This window comes from Trachypithecus francoisi, unplaced genomic scaffold, assembly GCF_009764315.1.
Source record: "Trachypithecus francoisi isolate TF-2019V2 unplaced genomic scaffold, Tfra_2.0 Lachesis_group3, whole genome shotgun sequence".
Taxonomy (NCBI): Eukaryota; Metazoa; Chordata; class Mammalia; order Primates; family Cercopithecidae; genus Trachypithecus; species Trachypithecus francoisi.
In genome coordinates this window covers 33,576,705-33,601,974 of record NW_022681468.1, presented here as the reverse complement: position 1 = coordinate 33,601,974, position 25,270 = coordinate 33,576,705, and the positions used below count along the sequence as shown (strand labels likewise).

Below are 25,270 nucleotides of genomic sequence, written 5' to 3'. Positions count from 1 at the left end.
AACCCCATCTACTAGGGAGGCTGAGGCAGGAGAATCGCTTGAATCTGGAAGGCGGGGGTTGTGGTGAGCCATGATTGTGCCACTACACTCCAGCCTGGGCAACAAGAGCGAAACTCCATCTCAAAAAAAAAAAAGAGGGAGAAGGATCCTGACTTCCAGACAACGTCAAGTTCCATGTCTATCTACTATCTACTTGTACTTTTATGTAAAAGAAAAACAAACTTCTAGCTCACTTAAGCAAGTTAAAAAAAGAAAGCAAGCTAGGTTTGTCCTCAAGTCAGAAAGGTGACACAAAGGTCACAAATTCTGATCAGAATCAAAAATTATTCTGATTATACAGAATAATCAGAAATACATGGTAAGCAGTTGCTTTTTTACAATTGGATCAAAATTGTGGTGTTCTCTCTCACTGTCTCTCCTCTCATCCCCAGTCTTAGTTTCCCAATATCTAAGATCAGTGTCAGCATCAGTAGATAACCCTGATTAACTGAGTCAGGTCCCAGCTCCTCCACTTCATAGTTTGTGAAATTGTGCTAATTAGTTAATCTCACCAAACCTTGTTCATTTGTCATCTAAAAAGTGGAGATGATAATAGTGCCACTAGTAATCGTTTTAGAACATATATCAGAGTGTTATTATGAGGATTAAATGAAATAATCTATGTGAAACACTGAACACATGTAGATAATCTATGCTAAACGTGTGCTTAACATAAAGTAAGTATTCAAAATATATGTTATTAACTGGGTGTGGTGGCTCACGCCTGTAATCCTAGCACTTTGGGAAGCCAAGGTGGGAGGATCACTTGAGGTCAGGAGTTCGAGACCAGCCTGGCCAACATAGTGAAACCCCATCTCTACTAAAAATACAAAAATTAGCTGGGCGTGGTGGTGGGCGCCTATGATCCCAGCTACTTGGGAGATTGAGGCAGGAGAATCACTTGAACCTGGGAGGCAGAGGTTGCAGTGAGCTGAGATTTTGCCACTGTACTCCAGCACAAGTGACAGAACAAGACTCTGGGAAAGAAAGAAAGAAAGAGACGGAGGGAGGGAGGGAGGAAGGAAGGGAGGGCGAGGAGGGAGGGAGGAAAGGAACGGAAGGAAGGAAAGAAAGAGAGAAAGAGAGAGAGAGAGAAAAAGAAAGAGACAGAGAGAAAGAAAAAAAGAAAGAAAAGAAAAGAAAGAGAGAGGCCAGGCACAGTGACTCACACCTGTAATCCCATCACTTTGGGAGGCCGAGGCAGGCAGATCACCTGAGGTTGGCAGTTCGAGACCAGCCTGACCAACGTGGAGAAACCCCATCTCTACTAAAAATATAAAGTTAGCCAGGCGTGGTGGCACATGCCTGTAATCCCAGCTATTCGGGAGGCTGAGGCAGAAGAATTGCTTGAACCTGGGAGGCAGAGGTGGTGAGCTGAGATCACACCACTGCACTCCAGCCTGAGCAACAAGAGTGAAATTCTATTTCAAATAAAATAAAATAGAGTAGAATAGAATAGAATAGAATAGAACAGAAAATCCCCCAATGTAGAACTTGAATAGACAAAGCTACATTATGGCCTTTTGGACCATGTACTGACTTCATGTCAATCTGAACAGCCCTAGAAGAACCACTTTGGTCTATTCTAAACCAGTGGGATAGAACAGAACAGAGATGGCCACAGCTGCAAACTTGCCTATTTTTGTTTCTCTTCCATTGCTCATAAGCAAAACTTAGGGGTCTTTATTTATTTATGTATTTATTTATTTATTTTTTGAGGCGGAGTCTCGCTCTGTCGCCCAGGCTAGAGTGCAGTGGCCAGATCTCAGCTCACTGCAAGCTCCACCTCCTGGGTTCACGCCATTCTCCTGCCTCAGCCTCCCGAGTAGCTGGGACTACAGGCGCCCACTACCACGCCCGGCTAGTTTTTTGTATTTTTTTAGTAGAGACGGGGTTTCACCGTGTTAGCCAGGATGGTCTTGCTCTCCTGACCTTGTGATCCGCCCGTCTCGGCCTCCCAAAGTGCTGGGATTACAGGCTTGAGCCACCGCGCCCGGCCTTATTTATTTTTTTTTGAGATGGAGTCTCAGTCTGTCACTCAGGCTGGAGTGCAGTGGTGTGATCTCAGCTCGCTGCAGCCTCCACCTCCCAGGTTCAAGCAATTCTCTGCCTCAACCTCCTGAGGAGCTGGGATTATAGGCATCCGCCACCACGCCCAGCTAATTTTTGTATTTTTAGTAGAGACAGGGTTTCACCATGTTGGCCAGGCTGGTCTTGAACTCCTGACCTCGTGATCCACCCACCTCGGCCTCCCTAAGTGCTATAATTACAGGTGTGAGCCACCGTGCCCAGCCTAAAGCTGAGGGATGTTAAAAGTCTAAAATGAAAAAGAAAACACCAAATGCTAGTGAGGATGTGAAGCAAGTCTTATACCCTGTAGGATGGTAATGTAACTTGGTATAACCACTTTGGGAAATTGGCATTACCTACAAAAGCTCTCCGCGTACATTCCTTGTGACCCAGCAGTTTCCCTCCTAACTACATACCCCAAAGAAAAGGGTGTGAATGTTTACCAAAAGACACGCATGAGAATGTTCATAGTAGCAGTATTTTAATAGTTAAAAATTAGAAACTACTTAAATGTTCATGAACAATAGAATAGATAGATAAAATATGGCATAGTCATACAATGGAATATTAAACAGCAGTAAAAATGAATGAATTACAGTTTTATGCTACATGGATGAATCATACAAACATAATGTTGAATAAAAGAAGCCAGACATGGGGTAGATACTATATCATTCCTGTGGTCCTATTTGGGAGGCTGAGGCAGGAAGATTGCTTGAGTCTGGGAGTAATGAGCTGTGATCACACCACTGCACTCCAGCCTGGGTAACAGAGCAAGACCTTATCTTTAAAAAAACAAACAAAAAACAAGGAAAATAAGATATGAGTGTTAGATATTAGGACAGAATATATCTTTTGTGGCTGTAGTGACTGGCAGGGGGCCTGAGGCAGTTTTGGGGGTTCTGATAATCTTTTCTTTCTTAAATCTGGGTGCTGGTAACTAGCTTGTATTCACTTTATGAACATTTATCAATCTGTACACTATAATATGTACACTTTGTACATTGCACATCAACAAAAAGTTCACTTGTCCCACAAACAAATGCTCAGAGGTGTACAGAGAGGTCAAACTATGCTCACTGCCATAAAGAACATGTCCCTCTTGGAAGGCATCACTGAGGAAGAGAGGCACTGGGGTTTGTTCTTAATAAAGCGTAGGGTTTAGATGGAGAGTTCAGATGGAGAGTTAGATGGAGGAGAGTTGAGGAGGACATTACAAAATGAAGGAACTTGAAGCTGGGCACTGTGGCGTGCACCTGTAGATCCAGCTACTCGGGAGGCTGAGGCATGAAGATCCTTTGAGCCCAAGAGTTCAAATGCAGCCTGGGCAACATAGCAAGCTCTGTCTAAAAAAAAAAAAAAATTAATTAAAAAAAATTAAATTAAAAAAAAGGAAGAAGAAAGAAAGTCTTCAGAGAAGAGAAGAGAAAAGGGAAAGAAAAATGAAGGCACTTTGTTAACCAGTAGGCCAGAGGTAAAAGTGTGCAAGATGAGTTTGGGAGACAATGAATTGATCAGGTTAGCTGGAGTGCAGGGTAAATGGCTAAAGAGTTAAGAATGAATAGTCAGCTGGGGTCAGACTGGCTTCAAATGCTAAAGCTCAGATGGGTGGCCCTTGGCCCAGTGAGAGCCAGAGATGTGCTTTGTTTCCTCTACAGTGCTACAGTGATTCTTTTTTCTTTTTTCTTTTTCTTTTTTTTGAGATGGAGTCTCGCTCTGTTGCCCAGGCTGGAGTGCAGTGGCCGGATCTCAGCTCACTGCAAGCTCCGCCTCCCGGGTTTACGCCATTCTCCTGCCTCAGCCTCCCGAGTAGCTGGGACTACAGGCGCCCGCCACCTCGCCTGGCAAGTTTTTTGTATTTTTTAGTAGAGACGGGGTTTCACCATGTTAGCCAGGATGGTCTCGCTCTCCTGACCTCGTGATCCGCCCGTCTCGGCCTCCCAAAGTGCTGGGATTACAGGCTTGAGCCACCGCGCCTCGCCGTGATTCTTTTTTCAATGTAGCCCCAATGTTCAGCAATTGGGGGAGGTCATATAAAATGACAGTTAGAGTAGTTCAGATTTTTAGCAGTACTGATTACACATTTTATTGTGGGAAATGAGGAATATTTCTTTTTTTCTTTTTTTTTTATTATGCTTAACATAGAAAGCTTTTTTTTTTTGGAGATGGAGTCTTGCCCTGTCACCCAGGCTGGAGTGCAATGGCATGATCTTGGCTCACTGCAACCTCTGCCTCCTGGGTTCAAGCGATTCTCCTGCCTCAGCCTTCTGAGTAGATGGGATTACAGGCATGCACCACCACAGCCAGCCAATTTTGTATTTTTAGTAGAGATGAGGTTTTACCATGTTTGTCAGGTTGGTCTCAAACCCCTGACTTCAAGTGATCCACCTGCCTTGGCCTCCCAAAGTGGTGGGATTACAGGCGTGAGCCACCACACCCAGCCCATAGAAAGCTTTTAACCTGTACAGAACTTACTTTATTTTTCTGCTTGGTACTTGTTGGCTTTTTTTTTTTTTTTTTTGGAGACAGGGTTTTACTCTGCCACCCAGGCTGGAGTGCAGTTGCATAATTACAGCTCACCACAGCCTGGATCTCTTAGGCTCAAGTGATCCTCCCACCTCAGCCTCCAAAGTAGTTGAAGACTACAGGCTCACACCACCATGCCTGGCTATTTTTTAAAATTTTTTGTAGAGATGGGGTCTTGCTATGTTGCCCAGGTTGGTCTCCAACTCCTAGGCTTAAGCCCTCCTCTCATCTGGCCTCCCAAAGTACTGGAATTAGAGGCAGTGAGCCACCATGCCTGGCCATAGGCATTTTTATTTGCGGTTTGGCAGTTATGGGGCTTAATATTCATAAGTATGCATACTAAACCATTTGAGAATTCTTCTGAGAAGCTTTTCAGAGAATTTGAAATTAAAGAGATTATTTTGTGAAATTATTTTTATTATGGCACACTTCATAGTATCTCAGAGTTTCTCAGGTTTTTCTTTTTTCTGAGATGGAGTTTTGCTCTTGTCACCCAGGCTGGAGTGCAATGGTGCAATCTCGGCTCACCACAACCTCTGCCTCCCGGGTTCAAGCAATTCTTCTGCCTCAGCCTCCCAAGTAACTGGGATTACAACCACCCGCCACCACGCCCAGCTAATTTTTGTATTTTTAGTAGAGACGGAGTTTCACCATGTTGGCCAGGATGGTCTCGAACTCCTGACCTCAGGTGACCCACCTGCCTAGCCTCCCAAAGTGCTGGGATTACAAGCGTGAGCCACGGTGCCTGGCCAGGAAAATATTTTCATCTAGAATTTTAGCAATTTTTTGAGAATAACCAGTAATAATTTTCTTTTTCATTTTAGGTACTCCAGTAATTAAAGGGGATGAGGAAGAAGATAACTAATGCTACGCTTCCCACTGTGTGTTAACTTATTTAAATGTCATAAGAACAATAGATAAATTTTATATAATTGTCTATTTTAAAGATTCTGTATGGGACAAAAGTTTCTTAAGATAAAACAGATCACTCATTCTCATCTTCTTCTTTCCCCCTTAACTTATTCAGTGTTTCCTCCCAAAACTGGTAACGCCAACCTTATATATCCTATTCCTCTTTTTAGAAACCACAAATTTTCAATTTTTGTCTTCAGTCTCAGTTATATACTATGTAGCCCCATCTACTAAAACAAAACCTTTGTAGACCAGTCATTTTTAATAACAAAGGAACAAATGTTTTTTTCAGTTTGTTCATTTTTTTTAGGTTAGACATTTTAAAAGATATACATTTGAAAATTTAGAACGTTTTTCCTGAAGGTCTGCCTCTGTACAATTCAGAAGCACAAATATATCATGCCTTTAGCTCAGAAGGTAGTATGGTGATGGGAAGGGTTCCTCTTAGAAATATAGCAGGTCTGGAACCAAGACTCCAAAGTTCCATTGGAAAAGATATGTGAAAAAAGGAAAAAGTGGGATCTCAGAGACCTTCTAGTCTATATTATACTTATTTGTTTTTCCAAAAATGTGCACATCGTCAGCTGGAATTTAGGTTGTTTTATATGCATGGCCACTTGAGTCATTGTGTACAGTCAGTCGTTCTGTGATCTTGGTCAGTGATTAAAATGACTGTCATGATCATGTCTTTGACTGATAATGTGGCCATGTTACTCATGTGGACCTGGCCTTAAGCACACATTTTGGTTTTATAGCTCCTTATGTGTTTAAAGCGTTAGTTATATTTGAATTCCTAGCCTAAATGCTGGCCATTGATGTATGTCAAAATTTACCCTAATGATTTGGTCTGGTGACCTTCAGTGTTGGGAAAAGTGACTATCATGGTTATAAGTAAGGGTATAATGAAACTTAGTATTTCAAAATCTATTTTTTGAGAAGTTCTAAGTTAAACAGCTCTTAAAATGTATTATGTACGTGGTTGTGGAAGGAAGAGAGATGTTTCATTATGAGATCCCAGGCAAATGGCAATATGTTTGAGGATTGTCTCCTACATAAAAGAGTGTAGGCAATATAACCTCAAAATTGCAAAGCAATAGTTAGATGTGGAGGTTAGAATTTATCATGTAAACAAAAAATCTTTCAGGAAAATGTAAGACACTGTAGTCAGTAAGCAGATGAAGTAATAAGAGGCCATGGCTGAATCACTATTAGATTGCAGAAAAGAAGTCAGGGGCCCTCTGCCAAATTGTGCCTAACGTCCCTCAGAGACTGTTGATTGTTGTTTCCCCATCTACTTGTGTGATTTTACTTGCATAAAATCACAGTGAAAGAGGGGAGAACCATCTTTAAAAAGTGATTGCATAAGTAGTCGTGGGTTTCAGAAGATTACAGCTATCATTTATATAGGAATTATTTGATTTTTCTAAGCCACTCTGATCAAAAGGGACCACTGCTTTGACAATCAACTCTAAATACAAACAAGAGAGGCCAGGCGTGGTGGCTCACGCCTGTCATCCCAGCACTTTGGGAGGCTGAGGCGGGCGGATCATCTGAGGTCAGGAGTTTAAGACCAGCCTGACCAACATGGTGAAACCCCATCTCTACTAAAAATACAAAATTAGCCGGGTGTGGTCGTGGGTGTCTGTAGTCCCAACTACTTGGGAGGCTGAGGCAGGAGAATCATTTGAACCCGGGAGGTGGAAGTTGCAGTGAGCCGAGATTGCACCACTGCGTTCCAGCCTAGCAACAGAGCGAGACTCCGTATCAAAAAAAAACAAAAACAAAAAAAAAACCAAACAAGAGGAAAACTTGGTCTAACACCCTTTTAGTTTTCTTTTCAGTCTGATAGAAAGAAACCTTATTCTACTCTAGCTGGTTTATGCATTCAAAGCCTTTGGACATTTCTTTTATGAACTGTAGGCAATGAGCCTTCATTCTCCTTGGTGATGTTTAAGTTCCATAAACTGAGAGGGAAGATGATCTTCTTAAAATTTGCATTTCCTCCAGTAGGCAAGCTTGAAGCCATGTTGATATGGATATGTTTTCTAAAAGTAACTCTGGAAGTGAATATAATAGGAAGTAAATGATTTCATATTGAATTTATTTGTAAAATGACAGAGTTTTGCTGTTTGTTTTTTCTGAATTCTGTAATGTAGAAACTGGTTTTCTTTCTCCTTGTTTCTCAATGACTGTTAATTACAGGTAGTTCTCAGAGAAATGTAAGATACTTCTCTCTGTCCATTTCATGCAAAATTCATATTCAGTATCATTCAACGAATCTTTAAATGACTTCTATGCATCCCTGTTCATGGAACCCACGCCATTAGAAAATGGCAGTTGGGATGTATGAAGAAATGTAGGATATTTTCTCAAATAATTCCCTAAATTATCCTTTACTGCTGCAAATTTAGCTGATATAAATGCCTTTGGTTTATGCCTCTTGGATCAGATATTTGACCTACGTGGAATAGATTCTCTCTGTGCTTCCAGTTTATTAAGCCATTTTAGTGGATCATTTAAATTTAAATTTTTTCTATTCTGATTTTTTTGTTTGTTTGTTTTTTAAACAGAGTCTCAATCCTGAGTAGCTGGGACCACAGTCACGTGCCATCATGCCCAGCCTATTTTGTATTTTTAGTGGAGATGGGTTTCATCATGTTGGCCAGGCTTGTCTTGAACTCCTAACTTCAGGTGACCTGCCCACATTGGTCTCCCAAAGTGCTGGGATTACAGGCATGAACCACTGCACCTGGACAAATTTCTTCTGTTCTTGTAAGTGATGGTAAAACTCTGGAATCAGTTCAGTATTTTAGTTTTTCACAGCAAATTTGATTTTAGTCTACCAAGGAGTTTAACTTTTCTATGTTCCCTAACTCTAAGATTAGGGCTGTATTATGCAGACAGGCCTTAAAAGGTTTCTGTGTTCTCTGTTAATAAGAATTTGTTCCTTTAAAGCAGAGGATCAACCTTGTAACTATTAACATTTTGGGATTAATAATTCATTGTTGTTGGGGGCTGTCCTGTGTACTTAGGATGTTCAGCTGCATCCCTGGCCTTTACCCACTAGATTGCAGTAGACCCTCCTCAGCCATGACAACAAAGATATCTCCAGACATTGCCATCTGTCCCTTGGGTAGGAGGGTGGGAACAAATTCTCCCTTAGTTGTGCTTTTTATACCAATATCACCTGTGTCCAGTGTCCATTTATTTTCAGTCTGTAGCCATGTGCCACTTGAATTATTATATGAGAGAAGGTGATGTATTCAATAATCATGGATGGAAAGAAATGGTCACTGGTATTTTCTTTTTTGTAATGCTCTTTTTTGTTGTTGTTGAGACGGAGTCTCACTCTGTTGGCTAGGCTGGAGTACAGTGATACGATCTTGACTCACCGCAACCTCTGCCTCCCGGGTTCAAGCAATTCTTCTGCCTCAGCCTCCCAAGTAGCTGGGACTACAGGTGCCCGCCATCACACCTGGCTAATTTTTGTAATTTTAGTAGAGATGGCATTTCACCATACTGGCCAGGCTGGTCTCAAACTCCTGACCTCGTGATCCACCTGCCTCAGCCTCCCAAAGTGCTGGGATTACAGACGTGAGCCACTGCAACCGGCTGTAATGCTCATTTTCATAATTTTCATGTAATATTAGAAACTCAGGGCTGGATGGTTCAACTTCTCTTTTTTGAAGCAGGGTCTCAACTTTTATTTCTAAGCATTCTTGCTTATATTAGGACAGTGATTATTAACCTACCTCTCTGTTTCTAGCAACAGAAGCCAACTTTATGATAGATTCTGCTTTGTCTCTAAAGTTTAATATTTTGAGCGTACTTTAGAAAATAGGTCATCATTCTTTAAGCATCATTCATTGTCTAGTAATGCACATAATTTTGCAGACCATGGCAGTCATTAAATACAGAAAAATACTGTGTAAAATTTGATAATCTTGTAGGAATATAGACATCAATTTTGGGTGTGATCAGAAGAATGTCTGCTTAAGATGACTGGTCAATAACTTGATATGGTTACTGGATTCATTCCACATATGGTGGTATAAGGCACTTAAATGTGTTTCCTGATTGGGCACTGTGGCTCATGCCTGTAATCCCAGCACTATGGGAGGCCGTGGTGGGCAGAGCACTTGAGGTCAGGAGTTCGAGACCAGCCTGGCTAACATGGTGAAACCCCATGTCTACCAAAACTATAAAAAGTTAGCCGGGTGTGGTAGTGCACGCCTGTAATCCCAGCTACTCGGGAGGCTGAGGCAGGAGAATTGCTTGAACCCAGGAGGCAGAAGCTTCAGTGAGCCGAGATCATGTGACTGTACTCCAGCCTGGGTGACAGAGTGAGTCTCCATCTCAAAAAGAAAAAAAAAATGTGGTTCTTTTGTGGAAAGAGAAATTTGAACTTGAATAAGCACTTCTTTTGACACCTTTTACCAGTGGTCAGAGCAGAATAAGGAAGAATAAGAAATGAATCTTGACTGTTGACTTATTCTGAGAACTGGTGATGTGTGAAGAGAGTTGGAATCTTCTACCTGGGTTTTTCTCAGGGCTAAATGGAAAAGCATAGGGCCCAGAAAGGTTGGAGTTAATCATTCACTTAAAAGCATTAGGAGGAAGTGTCAAAGCATCAGTCATGAATAGATTGTGTCTCTCTGACGACAGTCAGACCATCAGTTCACTAACACCTTATACACTACAAGTGTTAGTAAAGGAAGAAAACTGCTAAATTGCATGTTACCCTTTACTAGAAATTCATTCCTTTGGCACAGATTTTCTTTATTTGGGGCTATTTAATGTGTCTGTAAATAATGAAATATAAAAGCAAGATTCAGTGTAGCAGAGTTGGTGCTTCTTCTGACAAGGTAACTTAACCATATTTCTTTATCTTTGCTCTAACATGTGTCATATTGTTTTCTTTTTGTAAACCATAAAATGGATGAACTTCCAAAAATCAAGGGTTATGTTTTAAATCATGAAACTTTTAGAAATACCATATCTGTATCTCTATTCCTGCATTTTGTAAATCTGTAAAGGAAGAAAACTGAAAGGAAGAACTAGACTGAGTGTCTCACCTTTCTCTGGCCTAAGACAAACTGAGAAAACTTTTTACTTGATACTTGGAGAAGTCATTAACTGGATTCTAGTTAATTTCCCATATCGGGCAGTTTAGAGGAGACCCAGCCAACCAAATTATAATCTAGCAAATTTAACATGGGGGAGAGTAAACTATTTTTCAGTAGATTTGCACTTTAAACTTATGAACTGGATGTTAGTGGAAAGGACTTCCATAGGGCAGATAGGTAAATATCTAGCCTGCACTTGGATGTTAGAGAATCAAACCTCACCCTTGCTCGTTCTAAACCCACATGAGTAGTTGCTGTCTTTTGACATAATCAGAGTCAGGATTTCCCTTTTTCCCTACTTGAGTCGTCTTCCATGTCTGTTACATCCAAGATCATCCCTCTGGGGGATGTGTCAAGTAGTTCTCCTACTCAGAATAGAAGCTTTGCGAATTATCGTTCCCACCTCTAGATTTTAAATGAATATAGAGTTGTCTAACATTATGTGGCTGGGAGGCGCTTTGCCTCTGTGATCAGTAGGGTACCTGCCTCGGAGGCGCTACTGCCTAGAGGGATCACTGCCATCAAAAGACTGGTGAGCTGGAAGCTAAGAGCACGTGTGCATAGCCAGCTCCTCTCCCAGGCTGGCAGTTATGATTACGGGCATCATTCCAGAATCTTTGGCTTCTAGAACCAACTCCATTCTGAGGAACATTTTAACATCTATGAATACTTTGGTAATAATCTTTTATACACAGGAGTTTTGTAGCATGACTTTATTACTAAACTTATTGTGAATTAAGTTATTTAGAAATGTTGAGTTTCTGAATGTTATTTTGTGAAATGTTTTAAAATAGTAATAAATTGTGTTATTTTGTAAAAAAAAAAAAGTACATTTTTGGTACATGATTATTAGTTTTAGCTAATATAGAGCAATTATATAAATTTCTAGTGATATTCAGTCCAAAGAAATTCAGCCTTTGGATAACATATACCATGCAGTTTGTGTGGTGTGTGTGTGTGTGCGCGCATGCACGTGAGAGAGAGCGAAAGACAGAGGTGTTTTGTTTTGTTTTTTTGCTTTTTTTTTTTTTGAGACAGAGTCTCACTCTGTTGCCCAGGCTGGAGTGCAGCAATGGCACGGTCTCAGCTCACTGCAACCTCCGCCTCCCGTGTTCAAGTGAGTCTCCTGCCTCAGCCTCCCAAGTAGCTGGGACTACAGGCATGCACCACCATGCCTGGCTAATTTTTGTATTTGTAGCAGAGACGAGGTTTCACCATGCTGGCCAGGCTGGTCTCAAACGCCTGACCTCGTGATCTGCCCATTGCAGCCTCCCAAAACGCTAGGATTACAGGCAAGAGCCACTGCGCCTGGCCAGAGGCGTTCATTTCTTTAGCTAAATTTTCTTTTTGGTAGTTTTTTTCTCCCAGGCTTGTAACTCTTCCTCAGTTCTTTGGGCACTATTTCAAATTGTTAGGCTCCGAGAAAGAGTGCTTCCAGGGTCAGCAAGTTACTACTGCACTTGACCATTCCTAGTCCTCACCTGATTACCAGAAGGTATGCAAGGTAAAGGTTAGCTGATAGGCCCTGAGTTGAGAAAAAGGAATCACCAAGCAATATCGTAACATTACACATTTTGCCAGCACATTTTCTGTGCTATCAGCTAAAATGTAATTTTGGTCGCAAAATAGAGCTGTAGTGTAGTTTCTACTTCTTATTCCAGTTGTTTGATTATGAGGATACATTTCTTGCTGCTGTCCTCCACTAAACAGCAGACAAATTGTCAGGTGTGATGGCTCATGCCTGTAATCCCAGTGCTTTGGGAGGCCAAGGCAGGAGTTTGAGACCAGCCTAGGAAACATTGTGAGAGCCCCATCTCTACCAAAAAAAAAAAAATATTAATTCTGCCACCTGTGCTCCTAGCTCCTGGGGAGGCTGAGGCAGGATTGCTTGAGCCCAGAAGTTTGAGGTTACAGTGAGCTATGATCATGTCACTGCAAGATCCTGTCCCTAAAAAATGGAAAAACAAAAGACAAATTTCAATTTCTGAGCTTATAAAAAGAAAGCCTTAATTCAGATCATAAATATCCCATTGTTATTTTTAGTTCATTGTTTCCTAGAACAAAGGATGGACATTTAGGATCCTGACATTGATTGATGTCATATATATGTAATGCATTGAATATATATGTATGCATGTAGATATATACAATTGTTTTATATAATTAAGAAGTCAGAATCCTAGGTGATAACTTCCCTCCTAAGAATGCAGCCAACTCTACATCTATGAAAAGAAAGTATATCCAGGCCGGGCGCGGTGGCTCAAGCCTGTAATCCCAGCACTTTGGGAGGCCGAGGCGGGCGGATCATGAGGTCAGGAGATCGAGACCATCCTGGCTAACATGGTGAAACCCCGTCTCTACTAAAAAATACAAAAAACTTGCCGGGGAAGGTGGCGGGCGCCTATAGTCCCAGCTACTCGGGAGGCTGAGGCAGGAGAATGGCGTAAACCCAGGAGGCGGAGCTTGCAGTGAGCTGCGATCCGGCCATTGCACCCCAGCCTCGGCAACAGAGCGAGACTCCGTCTCAAAAAAAAAAAAAAGAAGGTATATCCCTATGTTTAAGCTATAGAAGGATGTCCATAACATATTGGGCCAAAAAAAAAACAAAAAAAACACACCAAATACACACCAAAAAACAAAACAAAACAAAAAACCCCAAAGAATCCTTATATACCTAATTTGTTTTTTTGTGCATCTGTGTGTGTGGTTTTTTGTTTTGTTTTTTTCTGAGACAGGGTCTTGTTCTGTCACGCCAGGCTGGAGTTCAGTGGCATGTTCATAGATCACTGCAACCTTGAACTCCTGGGCTCAAGCAATCTTCCTGCATCAGCCTCCTAAATGGCCTGGCTAATTTTTAAATTTACTTATTTTTGGAGAGACAAGGTCTCACTATGTTGCTCAGGCTTGTCTTGAACTCCTGTCTTTAAGCGATCCTCCCACCTCAGCATCCCAGGTGTGAGCCACAGCACCTGGCCCATTTTTAAAAATCTAGCATGTGAGCCGGTTGCAGTAGCTCACGCCTGTAATCTAATCCCAGCACTTTTGGAACACTTTCGAACCACGAGGTCAGGAGTTCGAGACCAGCCTGGCCAACATGGTGAACCCCTGTCTCTACTAAAAATACAAAAATTAGCCGGGCGTGGTGGCACACACCTGTAATCCCAGCTACTTGGGAGGCTGAGGCAGGAGGATCACTTGAGCCCGAGAGAGGTTGCAGTAAGCCAAGATTATGCCACTGCACTCCAGCCTGGGTGACACAGCAAGACTCCGTCTCAAAAAAAAATGTAGTATATGTGTATATGTGTGGAGTGGGAGTGTGTACATATATGTGGTGGCTGGTTGATGTTTGGTGGTGGGAGTGTGTGTGGGTGTGAGGAGAAATGGGAATGTATGTTGGGGTTGGGAGACTGGCATAGTGTACATGGAACGGGAGGAGGGTGTATATTATCCTGGGAGCACTGAGGGGGAGATGACAGTGAATGTGTCCTGGGTGTGAGAGGTCAGCTGAGTGTGCGCCTAATGCTGGTGGGAATGGAGGGGAAAGTTATGTGAATGGTGGGTAGCGGGTGAAGACATGCCGCATGTTTGTGGTAAGTGAAGCTGAGCATATCTGTTGGGAACCAAGGCAAGTATGTGGAGATGTGTTTGTGACAGGAGGAAAGGGATGTACAGACATGAAGCGAATACGTGCACCGAAAAATCTGGAAGAACATACATTACCCCTTATAAACTTGTTGAATGGCTCAGCTATAATTTTAAAACCTTATTAGGGAAAAGCTCACTGAACACAATATTCATGTAGTAACTTTAGATTCACTGAGGATCTCAAAAGATGGATATCTTCAATCACGGAATCTTTGCAGCAGAATAAACATGTTTAAAAGCTGTATTTCCCTTTTTATATCTTCCTGCTATAAAATGGCTGCTGTAAAATAAGCCTTCATTTTACACAGGTGTGATGAATTATAGTCAGTCAGTGAAACAAAATGTTTAGCTGAAAAGTGATCTTAAAAGAAAAACAGGGCCGGGCGCGGTGGCTCAAGCCTGTAATCCCAGCACTTTGGGAGGCCGAGACGGGCGGATCACGAGGTCAGGAGATCGAGACCATCCTAACACGGTGAAACCCCGTCTCTACTAAAAATACAAAAAACTAGCCGGACGAGGTGGCGGGCGCCTGTAGTCCCAGCTACTCGGGGGGGCTGAGATCCGGCCATTGCACCCCAGCCTCGGCAACAGAGTGAGACTCCAGCTCAAAAAAAAAAAAAAAAAAAAAGAGAGAAAAGCATTGCCAGATAACCTCCTGAACCCCATTTCAAGATTTTCTAGCCGGGCGCGGTGGCTCAAGCCTGTAATCCCAGCACTTTGGGAGGCCGAGACGGGCGGATCACGAGGTCAGGAGATTGAGACCATCCTGGCTAACACGGTGAAACCCCATCTCTACTAAAAAATACAAAAAACTAGCCGGGCGAGGTGGCGGACGCCTGTAGTTCCAGCTACTCGGGAGGCTAAGGCAGGAGAATGGCGTGAACCCAGGAGGCGGAGCTTGCAGTGAGCCGAGATCTGGCCACTGCACCCCAGCCTGGGCTACAGAGCCAGACTCCGTCTCAAAAAAAAAAAAGATTTTCTAAGAAAAAAATTTTGAGAAACAAGGTCTCACTTTATCACCAGGTTGGAGTGCGGTGGGGCGATCATGGCTCACTGGAGCCTCAACCTCCTGAGCTCAAGCAATCTCCCACCTTAGCCGCCTGAGCTGCTGGGACCACAGGCGTGTGCCACCATGCCTGGCTAATTTTTAAAAATTTGTGTGGAGATTGGGTCTGTGTTGCCCAGGCTGGTCTCAAAATCTTGGCTTCAGGCAATCCTCCCTAAGTGCTGGGATTACGTGTGTGAGCCACCATATCTGGTCTCTAAATTTTTTTTTTTTTTTGAGACAAGAGTCTCACTCTGTTGCCCAGGCTGCAGTGCAGTGGCACAATCTTCGCTCACTGCAACCTCCGCCTCCCAGAGCGATTCTCCTGCCTCAGCTTCCCAAGTAGCCGGAATTACAGGCACCCACCACCACACCACACCCAGCTAATTTTTGTATTTTTAGTAGAGACAACGAGATGGCTCACGCCTGTAATCCCAGCACTTTGGGAAGCCAAGGCAGGTGGATCACTTGAGGTCAGGCGGTCCAGACCAGCCTGACCAACGTGGTGAAACCCGTCTCTACTAAAAAAATACAAAATTAGCTAGGCGTGGTGGTGCATGCCTGTAATCCCAGCTACTCAGGAGGCTGAGGCAGAAGAATCACTTGAATCCGGGAGGCAGAGGTTGCAGTGAGCTGAGATCGCTCCATTGCACTCCAGCCTGGCCAACAAAGCAAGACCCTCTCTGCCCTTAATAAAAATAAAAAATTTTTAAAATTAAAAAATAAACCAAAAAAAGTTAAGATGACAGCAAGAGGGGAAGGAAAAAAAAGGACTTGCCATTTAAATTCACATAGTATCATACAAAGCTTAAAAGTAAAATAAATGGTTTAATGACAAAGTCTTCATAAGAAAAAAGGACAGAGTTTACTTAGGCTAAAAATGTTTATACATGCCAGAAAAATGAGAAGACAACAGAATTTTAAAAATATTTTAATTTGTATATATAACTTCAAATTTAGAACACTCAGTATGAACAAGAACTATTCTCTGACAAAGATCTGAAATGGGGGAGTGAATTACTGTACAGGTGTATATCAACCTCTCCATGCAATTTACATCTGTATCTTATGCAATGAGAAACTGGTTTACACAGCTCCGTAACTGCAGTATTTTTTAACACCCCATTTTGCAGTCTCAGAATATTTTTCAATTAAACTGATCGACATGTTTAAAGGTGAGAAATAAGATGTTTGCATTGTAAAGTTGAGTAATAGCTAATAAATGCACATTTCCTTCCATCAATATAAATCTGGAACTATTTATGGTAAACAAAAATCTATCTGCGCTATCAGTAATCTAATAGTTCATACTTTTACTGAACACTTCCTGTGAGCCAGGCCCCGTAGTAAACATCTGACCATGCAATTTCACATTCAGTGTGGAATAGGAAGTGTCAGAGGTTCACGTGTTTTTCACAACTGATTATGATGTCCGTGATGACAGCGTGCACTAAGCGCTGTGTCCAACTAACCCTTTACCTGGCACTTTAGCCAGCAAGACCCACTTGCATTGTAGCAGCTCACGGTGCTCGCTTGCACAATTTTAGAATGTTACATGAATACTCAGGCCTGACTAACCTTCCCCTCCAAAAAAAACAAAACGGAACAGGGCTAAGCCTTTACTACTCAGAGACATATCTGTAAGACCCCACAGGGACAAGAAAACTAGCTGTGATCTAGGTCTGCACTAAAGCTGCCTTTCCTGGCACTCAGAAGTGCCCTTCCAGGCCTAACTGCAGAAGGGTGGCCTCAGCCTCCTCCTCCTCCTCCTTGGCTTCCTCCTCACGGATCTGCACCAGCAACTGAAAGAGGTTTGGGGCCGGCCCTTCCCCAGCCCCGGTAAGCCACAGCTGCCTTCGGATGGCCCCGCTGTGGTTGGCCCCAGCAATGACCTGCTCTAGGCGGGCCTGGTTCACATTATCTTTATCAATGGCCCCCTTCTCTACCACCTTCTGTAGCAGAGGCTCCAGACGAATGACATAAGCAGACAATTTTTCTCCCGGGTTCTGATAAGTGTTAAGAAATTTGATCTGGGCATCCCTAGAGCTCTCAACGCTCCCAAACACCTGCTCAAGCGCCTTCAGGCATTCGGCAGTGGTTATCGCGGGGTTGTTGGACTTGAGGATGCGAATGACATCAGCGGCGGGGCCTCTAAGACTCTCCATCAACCGCCGCCTCTTTTCTACATCGGACACCTGCCACTCCTCTAGGACCTCATTAGTGTGCTCCAGCCAGGGATCAAAGGTTTCCTCTCCAGGCCCTGGGATGTCCCTCCCCGAGAAAAGTGTCAGCCTCTTGTACCATATGGACTCAACAAGAGGCTGAATAACATTATCCAAAATATAGTTTAGCATCTCTGCTGGCATCTCTGGGCCAGGGGTCGGAGTAGGGTTCTGAAACCCAAGGACACGGGCAACATCTTGCACGGTCCACCCCTCTCTAGCTAGGAAGAGGTGCAACCTTTCTAAAAATTCAGCATCAGAAGTTGGGGGCTTAAACAACACTTTCCAGACCCCTCCTTTGCCCGGCATCTCCCTGGGGATCGCGGCGTAATCGACAGCGCCAGTGAGCTCTAACAAGGCTGCTTTCGCATTTTCTTCCCTCCAGAACATTCTCCCAAGCATTCGGTAGGGGACCTGGGGCATCGCTGCCTGGAGGGTCTCTTCGATTTCAGCCTCATCACAGTTCACTGGGATGCCCCAGACCAACAGAGCTCTCTGGGAGTTCACATCCATCCCCCGGCACCAGTCTTCCAACAGTGTCATCGCCATTTTCTCAACTATCAAGACGCCGATTCTACCAACAGACTGTGGCTCACCGTACTCCTGGCCTTAGAACAATACCAGACACTCCCACCAAGTAGGCCCGAGGGAGGCAGGCTTCATGCATTCACAATTAACAAAGACACAGAGTCCTGATCTCGCCCTTTTCTGCACCCCCAAGTCAGTCCGTAGGTGCACCTGGAGTTGAGCTCGGGGACGCTGAGGCAGTCACGCGGCCGTCGCCATCTTGCGTCTGGGTCCGGTCGGGTCCGCCGCCTGCAGCCGGGCTGTCGCGTCGTAGTGCAGCGGGCAAGGAGCGAGGGCGGGCGGCGAAGGCAGGCGCGCAGGGCCGAAAGCAGCCGGGGTGTGGTCGCGGGGCGTGGCCGCCGGGCGCTCGCTGCGGCTCCTGGAGAGGATCGGGCGTTCGCGGTCGCAGCCTGGTCTTCCCGCGGGCGAGGAGCGGCCGTTTGGGAGACTAGCCAGAGGGAGAGACTGTGCCGAAGTCGCGGCGGCTGCGGACCAGCGGAGAGCGGCTTCTTGGCGGGCGCGGGGACTCCTCTGGGCGGGCGGCGAGGACGGCCGAGGACCAGAAACGAAGGCAGCAGAGGAGCAGGGAAGCCGGAGAAGCGAGGCTGGAGACAGCAGAGGCAAGGGTGGGCAGCGGCGGCCGCGGCAGCCTGCAGCGACTCAGGCGCTGCGCGACTGCCCCAGCGTCGAGTCCTACCCGCAACCCGCCGCGACGTTACTGCTGCAGTGGAGGATGGGGCCAGCCCGCGAGCGGCGTCAGCCCCGCCCCGTCACGCCCCCGCGGCGGAGCCGCTCGGGCGTCGCCATGGCAACGCCCAGCTGGCGCGAATCACGCCTGCTCCGGCGGCCCGCGCGGGTCGAGCGGTTGCCATGGTGCCAGCGAGGGGCTCGGGCATTTGTTTCTCTGATGGCGCATTTCCTTTTTCATAATTTTCCATTTTAACAGTAAACAAATACTGCTAAGCACCGTGTTTTAAAAATAACCCAATCCTGGAGTGGACTTAAGATGATATTGTTGGAAATGATGGCATCCCTCATCGTGGACTTGTCTACTCGGGTTGCTCAGCCAGTCCACCCTGCAATTGAAAATACTTTCCTCACAACCCTGGCTTCCCGTTACCCTTGACCACACTGTGCACCCTGCATATTTTATCCCAATGAAGCCAAAATGTCGGAGGGCGCCATTTATGTGTATTTGTGTGAGATACTGAGTTTAGACTTTTTCTTGTCTAAACTTTTGTAAACATCTGTTTGTCTGTGTCTACTGAGTCATCTTTTAGCCAGGCAAACATTAGTGTGTTATTTTCCTTTTCCTGGCTGGCATCGACAATAGGCTGCTAAAAGAGAATCCTTATGGCTCAAAAATGTCGAGTAATCTCCCTGCAAGCAAGACAAGGCCCACTTACATCAACCCCAGATGGTGAAAATCTCAAGAGAACATAGCATTCAAGTCTGAATTTTTAAAACCTTATTTAATAAAAGGTTTAAAGATACAGAAGAACATTCAAAAGTAAATAAGTTACATAGGTACATTACAATCACATCAGCAAGATTCTTTAGTGTATTAATTTTTTTCTTATAAAAAGCACACAAAAAATAAAATCTTCAGTCTCTATCACAACTGTACAGCAAAAGAGGTAATATATATATATGTACACTATTTTAATATGTAACAGTCTTTAAAAAAGGGTGCCACAGGCAGCAAACACACAAAAGGCAGTGTCTGATCATTTTTGTTTCAAAATAAAAGGAATATACTTATTTATATGCTATTAAAATATTTGTACAATAATTACAGACTGTCAAGGCTGTTCCTGTGCTCTGTCCCCTCCAACAAGGCCTTCAACTTAGAGACAAATGAGGAAAAAGTGAAACAGCTGCAAATTGTTAGAGGCAAATATTAACATAGCAAAATGTGGGGAGGACACAATTGTTTTATAAAAATATCCCTACTTCCTGTAAACCTATAGAGTTAGGCTTGCCAGTCTGATAATAAATACCGTTCCAGAAAAGTGAGCCCCAGTGAAAACAACTAAACAGCTGAGGCTTGAGTATGTGTGGTATTCCTCCTTCATCTTAACATCTGGCACATGAGAAGAAAGAGGTTAGGTCACTGAGGCAGTTAAATATAGGCGATCCCTTTAGACATAAGCAGCAAAAGACCTTGGTGCCAGGAATGGAAGGGGGCGCGGCAGAAGGGGTGGTATGTACCTTAGCTGTGAGGGGGGGCTGCTGAAGGCATGGAGGACAGTAATGACGGCTCTGCCTCCTTGGATGGGTGGAGACCTCAGAAATGGTCTGCAGCACAGGCACTAGGTCAGTTTCCCGCCCTTAGCTGAATGCAGATGGATGCTGGGAGATGGATATGGTGAGATGGTGTGGGGAGGATGTTAAGAAAGCTGGAGGTGTTTATCACTTCTCAGAGCTCTGAATATAGGGAAAAAACAACAAAGGACAAGCCCAGGGAGAAAGCACCATTAAGGATATACTTATGCCAGCTTCTATAGCTGCACCTACTTTATTGGCAGGTCACTTGTCACAACTGCATCTACCCTCTAAACTTTTTAATTTTCACACTGTATCTAAGACATGAATGCATCCTGGAGCAGGGACCTTCCTAAAATACGGTGTCTGGCGGGATTAATGCAGAGAGGTACCATCTTGATTTTCCCCAGTTACATTCACCTGGTCTCGTCTCTGTAAGCTTAGAAGAGTAGAATCACTTTCTTGGCCGGGCGCGGTGATTCACGCCTGTAATGCCAGCACTTTGGGAGGCCGAGGTGAGTGGATCACCTAAGGTCAGGAGTTCAAGACCAGCCTGGCCAACATGGCAAAACCCCGTCTCTACTAAAAAAAAAATACAAAAATTTTAGCTGGGTGTGGTGGTGTGTGCCTGTAATCCCAGCTACTCAGGAGGCTGAGGCAGGAGAATCCTTTAACCCGAGAGGCGGAGGTTGCAGTGAGCCGAGATCACACCACTGCACTCTAGCCTGGGTGACAGAATGACACTCTGTCGCAAAAAAAAAAAAATTTTTTTTTCCAAGTACAAGATGTTACCACTGAACAAAAGGGTCTGGTGAATGATGGAGGTTTCTGTTACCCTATGTCCATAAAGGGGCCTGAAACCAAATATGGTTTGAATAGAAAAAACCTTGGGAAACATAAGTAGCACTTTGGGGCTAAGCTGCGAAGGCACTCGTATTATACAAGTAATTTCGAAGAGAGCCTAAATTTGCTACCCCCCTGCTTCTACAGGGTATACCAGATTTTTGCTGTCTTGGGACACTGAGCTCATGGAAACCTGTGGAGGAAACTAACCGGGAAGTTGGGGATCTAGGCAGTCATCCAAGAGTCTAGAGAGAGAAGAAATTTGTTACTTCCGCAGCCGGGGTCCTGTAGAACCACACTCATGTATAAATGGATGCTGAAAAATACCTGACAGTGCACAGTTTCAAAACAAAATTCCCTCTCCACTCCCAGTTACTGACATGATGCTTCTTGGCTATCTCATAAGGACTAGCAGTATGAATACTTTCTGGCTCCTACCTAATACATTGACCTGTCATACGCGCATTCACTTAGAATTTCTTTTGCACAACTCAGTTGAGTAAGATCAGAAAAACAGCTGAGCCCTGCTATAGCCCTGCTATGGGACTGGAAGTGAAGGGGCCTCCAGAACCTCCTGGCCCTTTCACTTCACCCATGCCAAATATGGCTTCTTCAAATCAGAATCCAGGCCCCATAAACCAAATTAGAAGCCTGGCCTGTTGCCAATTCCCTCAGGCAAAGCACAGCCAGAGAAGGGGCAGCAAGAACTGCCTTTGATCTCCCTTGCTCTGTGTGGCTTTGGTGACCCTCCACCTTCCCACTCTCTTCCAGTGTTGCTATCATTCCTATCGGCAAGAGCTTCCAGAGCAACCAGGTGAGGGACCTTAGGGCCTTGGGAATTCGGGAGGTGGGGGGATGGGGGATGTCAAGATGCCTCGTTTTGGGATAAATGCACTTGGGCCTCTGAAAAGCAGGAGGCCCCTGGTCCCTGAGAGGATGTTAAAAATTAAATACTAAGAATAAATAAATAGCTCCCAAATGACACGAGTCAAGGAATGAAGGCTCCTGTCCAATAGAGTCAGGAGACCTCTCCCTCCTAGGGAAGGATCCAGAAATCTCCAGCGTGCAAGCCTGGGGGCTGGGTTGTGGATATCGACACTGGGTGGGGTGCGGTGGGGTTAGGTGTAGCTGCTGAGGTCAGGGCAGAGGCAAGGACGCTGGCCCCCAGGAGGGGCAGGCTGAGCCTCTCTGGGACCTGCTCAAGGCGAAGCGCCCTTGGCAGCCTCCAGGACCCAAAGGTATTTGGCAAAAAAGGTGGAAAGCAGAAAGAGCCAGGCTTGTCAAAAGCTCTCTCCGGCCTAACTGCAGCTTCCAGCCTCTGCACAGCTCCCTTCCCTGCAGCAAGATGAGTGCTTTGGACAAGAACGTTAGCCCCTTCCCCAACGCCGAGAAAACTCTGTAGGCGCAGCAGCGCCGCCAGCAAGCAGCAAAGGGAGAGTACCTGTCGCGGCCTCCCTCCCAAAGAGGAGGTGGCCACTCAGGGCACGGTCACGGGAGCAGCTCAGGCAGGACTGGAGACTGCAGGGACAGCACAGGTGTCAGGCTGCGCCCCTTCTCAGAGAAGCCAGCCGACTCCCTCCGAGAGTCCCTTTTTCTGGGGCTGGGGGCAGGGTCGTTGCAGCCTTCGAGGCTCTCTGGGGAGGAGGAATGCTGCTCCAAAGTGGGTGAGCTTGTGCTTGGCCGGCCACGGTGGCTTCCTGGAGGCCGAGGGGAGGAGGGGGAGGCAAAGAGGAGGGAAGAGACTGCAGAGCAGCAGAAGTCGGAGTGTGAGAGGCAGTGGAGCCCCTCCTGAGGGGAACGGGACTCTCCCGGTTCAGGAGAGCACGAGGACAACTTCCGACAGACCAAATGCAAAGAGAACTGGATCCTGGAGCCCTTAACGCTGCTCCCAGGGCCTTCATAAGTAAAAGAGCCGTTTATTTCACTGTCTCATTTGTTTTGCAGGGAAAAATCCCTGCGATCCGCTCCTCACTCCCTCTTGAGATGCCAGGGTGTCTGCGGGCGCTGGCAGCGGTGCGGGAAGGGCCAGGGTCCAGGACTGGGCCAGCCTGGCTCCCGCGCTCAGCCCTTGTCGCCGGCGCCCGCGCCGCTCTCCTCCCGCAGAGCCTGCTGGTGGGCGGCGGCGGCAGCGGCGGCCTCCTTCTCCTTTAGCCTCAGCGCTGCAGCCTTCTTCTCCTGCTCTGCGTGGCTCTTCATGTGCGCACTGCGGCTCTTCACCTTGTAAAACACCCTGCGGCCGGGCAGGGGTAGATCAGGACAGCCCTGGCCCACCCCGGGGCTCCCAGCGCGGGCGCGCGAGCGACCCCAGCCTTCACCTTCACCCCCCACGCGCCACAGCCGGGGCTGGCCAGCTCGTATCATTTTCCGAAAGCTGCCCCATGACGTCACAGCCCTAGAAACCCGCTGAGCCAATCAGAAACGAGGCGGACACCGCCTGTACCTCTTCCCCCTCCCCCCCGTCCCCGCCAACGCCGCGCACCAGCCCCCTGGCTCCCAGCGGGGACAGGGCTGGCCACCTTACCTGCCACATTTTTTACAGGGGAAAGTGTTCTCCTGATTCTGGGTCTTACTGAATGTCTCTGTTTTTTTCTTCTTCTCTGAAAAAGGTAGTGCCCTTCGTGACTTCCCTGTCCCTTCCCTTGGCTTCTCTGAGGCCTGACAACCGGCAGACCCAGGGGCGTTTGACTCGTGGCTCCGGAGGATGAGGATGTCATTGGCCTGAAGAAAATCAAACAAGGAGAGTTGAGTGATCTGAGCGAGCGCAGATCTGGAATTCTAGAATCGCAGGGAACCGGGGGCCTGAAAGGTCATATATACTCCTGCCAGTCACCTAGCATGCACTTGGGTCCTTCCAGGGATAGGACGACCATTGCCTCCTCCAACTCTGCGTCTCTGGTCAGCTCTATCGTTTACAAAGTTGCTGCTAGGGTAATTCTGTGGGGCAGCCCGAGCTGCTAGAGGCCTTGATGCGCCTGACAGGGGATCTTGGTGTCTGGGTTAATGAAGCACCTGTTGATGTTTTCTGTCATTTAGTCCGCTCATGCCCTGCTCTATAAATGAGATTCAGGCCCCTGTGATGGGTCAGGTGCTAGGAACAAAGAGGTTGACACAAGGCATGCCTGCCCTCAGAGCTGAGGGTCTGGTGGAAGAGACAGATGCACACGTAGCTAGTTCAGGACAGTGCAGTGCGGGGAAACCAAAGGGCAAGAGCGGGGGTCAGAGTGCAGAGCAGAGGGAGCAGAGGGGGCCTTGGCTGGGGCAGCCCCGGGTGGCCATCAGAAGTGGAACCCTCATGGGAAAGTGTTCACAAAAGTCAGCAGAACTCTAGGGCGCTACACAGAGCACAGCTCTCGGTGCAGGTGGTCGAGGCTCAGAAGTGGGCACACAGCCGTGGGTTTACAGTTGATGGGAGTTCTGTAAGCATGAGTGTACTACACACATTCCTTTTTTTTTTTTTTTGAGACAGAGTCTCACTCTGTCACCCAGGCTGGAATGCAGTGGCGCAATCTTGGCTCACTGCAACCTCCACCTCCTGGGTTCAAGCGATTCTCCTGCCTCAGCCTCTGGAGTAGCTGGGATTACAGCCACACACCACCATGCCCAGCTAATCTTTGTATTTTTAATAGAGACGAGGTTTCATCATGTTGGCCGGGCTGGTCTCAACTCCTGACCTCAGGTGATCCACCCACCTCAGCCTCCCAAAGTGCTGGGATTACAGGTGTGAGCCACTGCGCCAGGCCTACTACACACATTTCTTTAAAAAAACGACTCTCAAAAAGCAGCAGCTCTCCAATAAACCCCTTCCCCTCCCTACTGCTTTCTGGGAGAACTCTCCCTGGTAAGGAGCAACTATGGCCGGTAGTCTTGCTTCTTAGTCTGTGATATGGTGGACAGAGCACTGCACTAGGAGTCCAAGGACCTGGGGCAAGTCACTTAGCATCTCTGAACTGCCTTCCCCCCATCTGCAGAGTAGAGGTTAACTCTGCAGTGTGAAGAATTAATGAGATAAT

General features: G+C 45.8%; 3 protein-coding genes across 11 annotated transcripts in view; 1 reads left to right on the top strand and 2 right to left on the bottom strand.

Annotated features, from left to right (window-relative positions):
• Positions 1-12,507, top strand: part of DNAL1 (dynein axonemal light chain 1) — a 60,626-nt gene extending 48,119 nt beyond the window's left edge. For 4 of the 6 annotated variants that reach the window (XM_033187510.1, XM_033187508.1, XM_033187511.1 and 1 more), the window contains one exon: positions 5,460-12,507. In XM_033187510.1, coding sequence (XP_033043401.1) covers positions 5,460-5,500 — 41 coding nt within the window. In that variant the 3' untranslated portion in view covers positions 5,501-12,507. The remainder of the gene's footprint in view (positions 1-5,459) is intronic. The other 2 variants (XM_033187512.1, XM_033187513.1) reach the window with 1 other exon arrangement.
• Positions 12,508-16,278: 3,771 nt separating this feature from the next.
• On the bottom strand, positions 16,279-19,039 carry PNMA1 (PNMA family member 1). Its single transcript, XM_033187507.1, has one exon. It carries the CDS (start codon positions 18,132-18,134, stop codon positions 17,073-17,075), a length of 1,062 nt encoding a protein of 353 aa, XP_033043398.1. The 5' UTR covers positions 18,135-19,039; the 3' UTR covers positions 16,279-17,072.
• Positions 19,040-19,605: 566 nt separating this feature from the next.
• The window catches only part of MIDEAS (mitotic deacetylase associated SANT domain protein), a 75,727-nt gene continuing 70,062 nt past the window's right edge, over positions 19,606-25,270 (bottom strand). For all 4 annotated transcript variants that reach the window (XM_033187505.1, XM_033187506.1, XM_033187504.1 and 1 more), the window contains 2 exons: positions 23,782-23,978; positions 19,606-23,490 (listed from right to left, as the gene is read on the bottom strand). In XM_033187505.1, the coding sequence (XP_033043396.1) occupies positions 23,322-23,490; positions 23,782-23,978 (366 nt within the window). In that variant the 3' untranslated portion in view covers positions 19,606-23,321. The remainder of the gene's footprint in view (positions 23,491-23,781; positions 23,979-25,270) is intronic.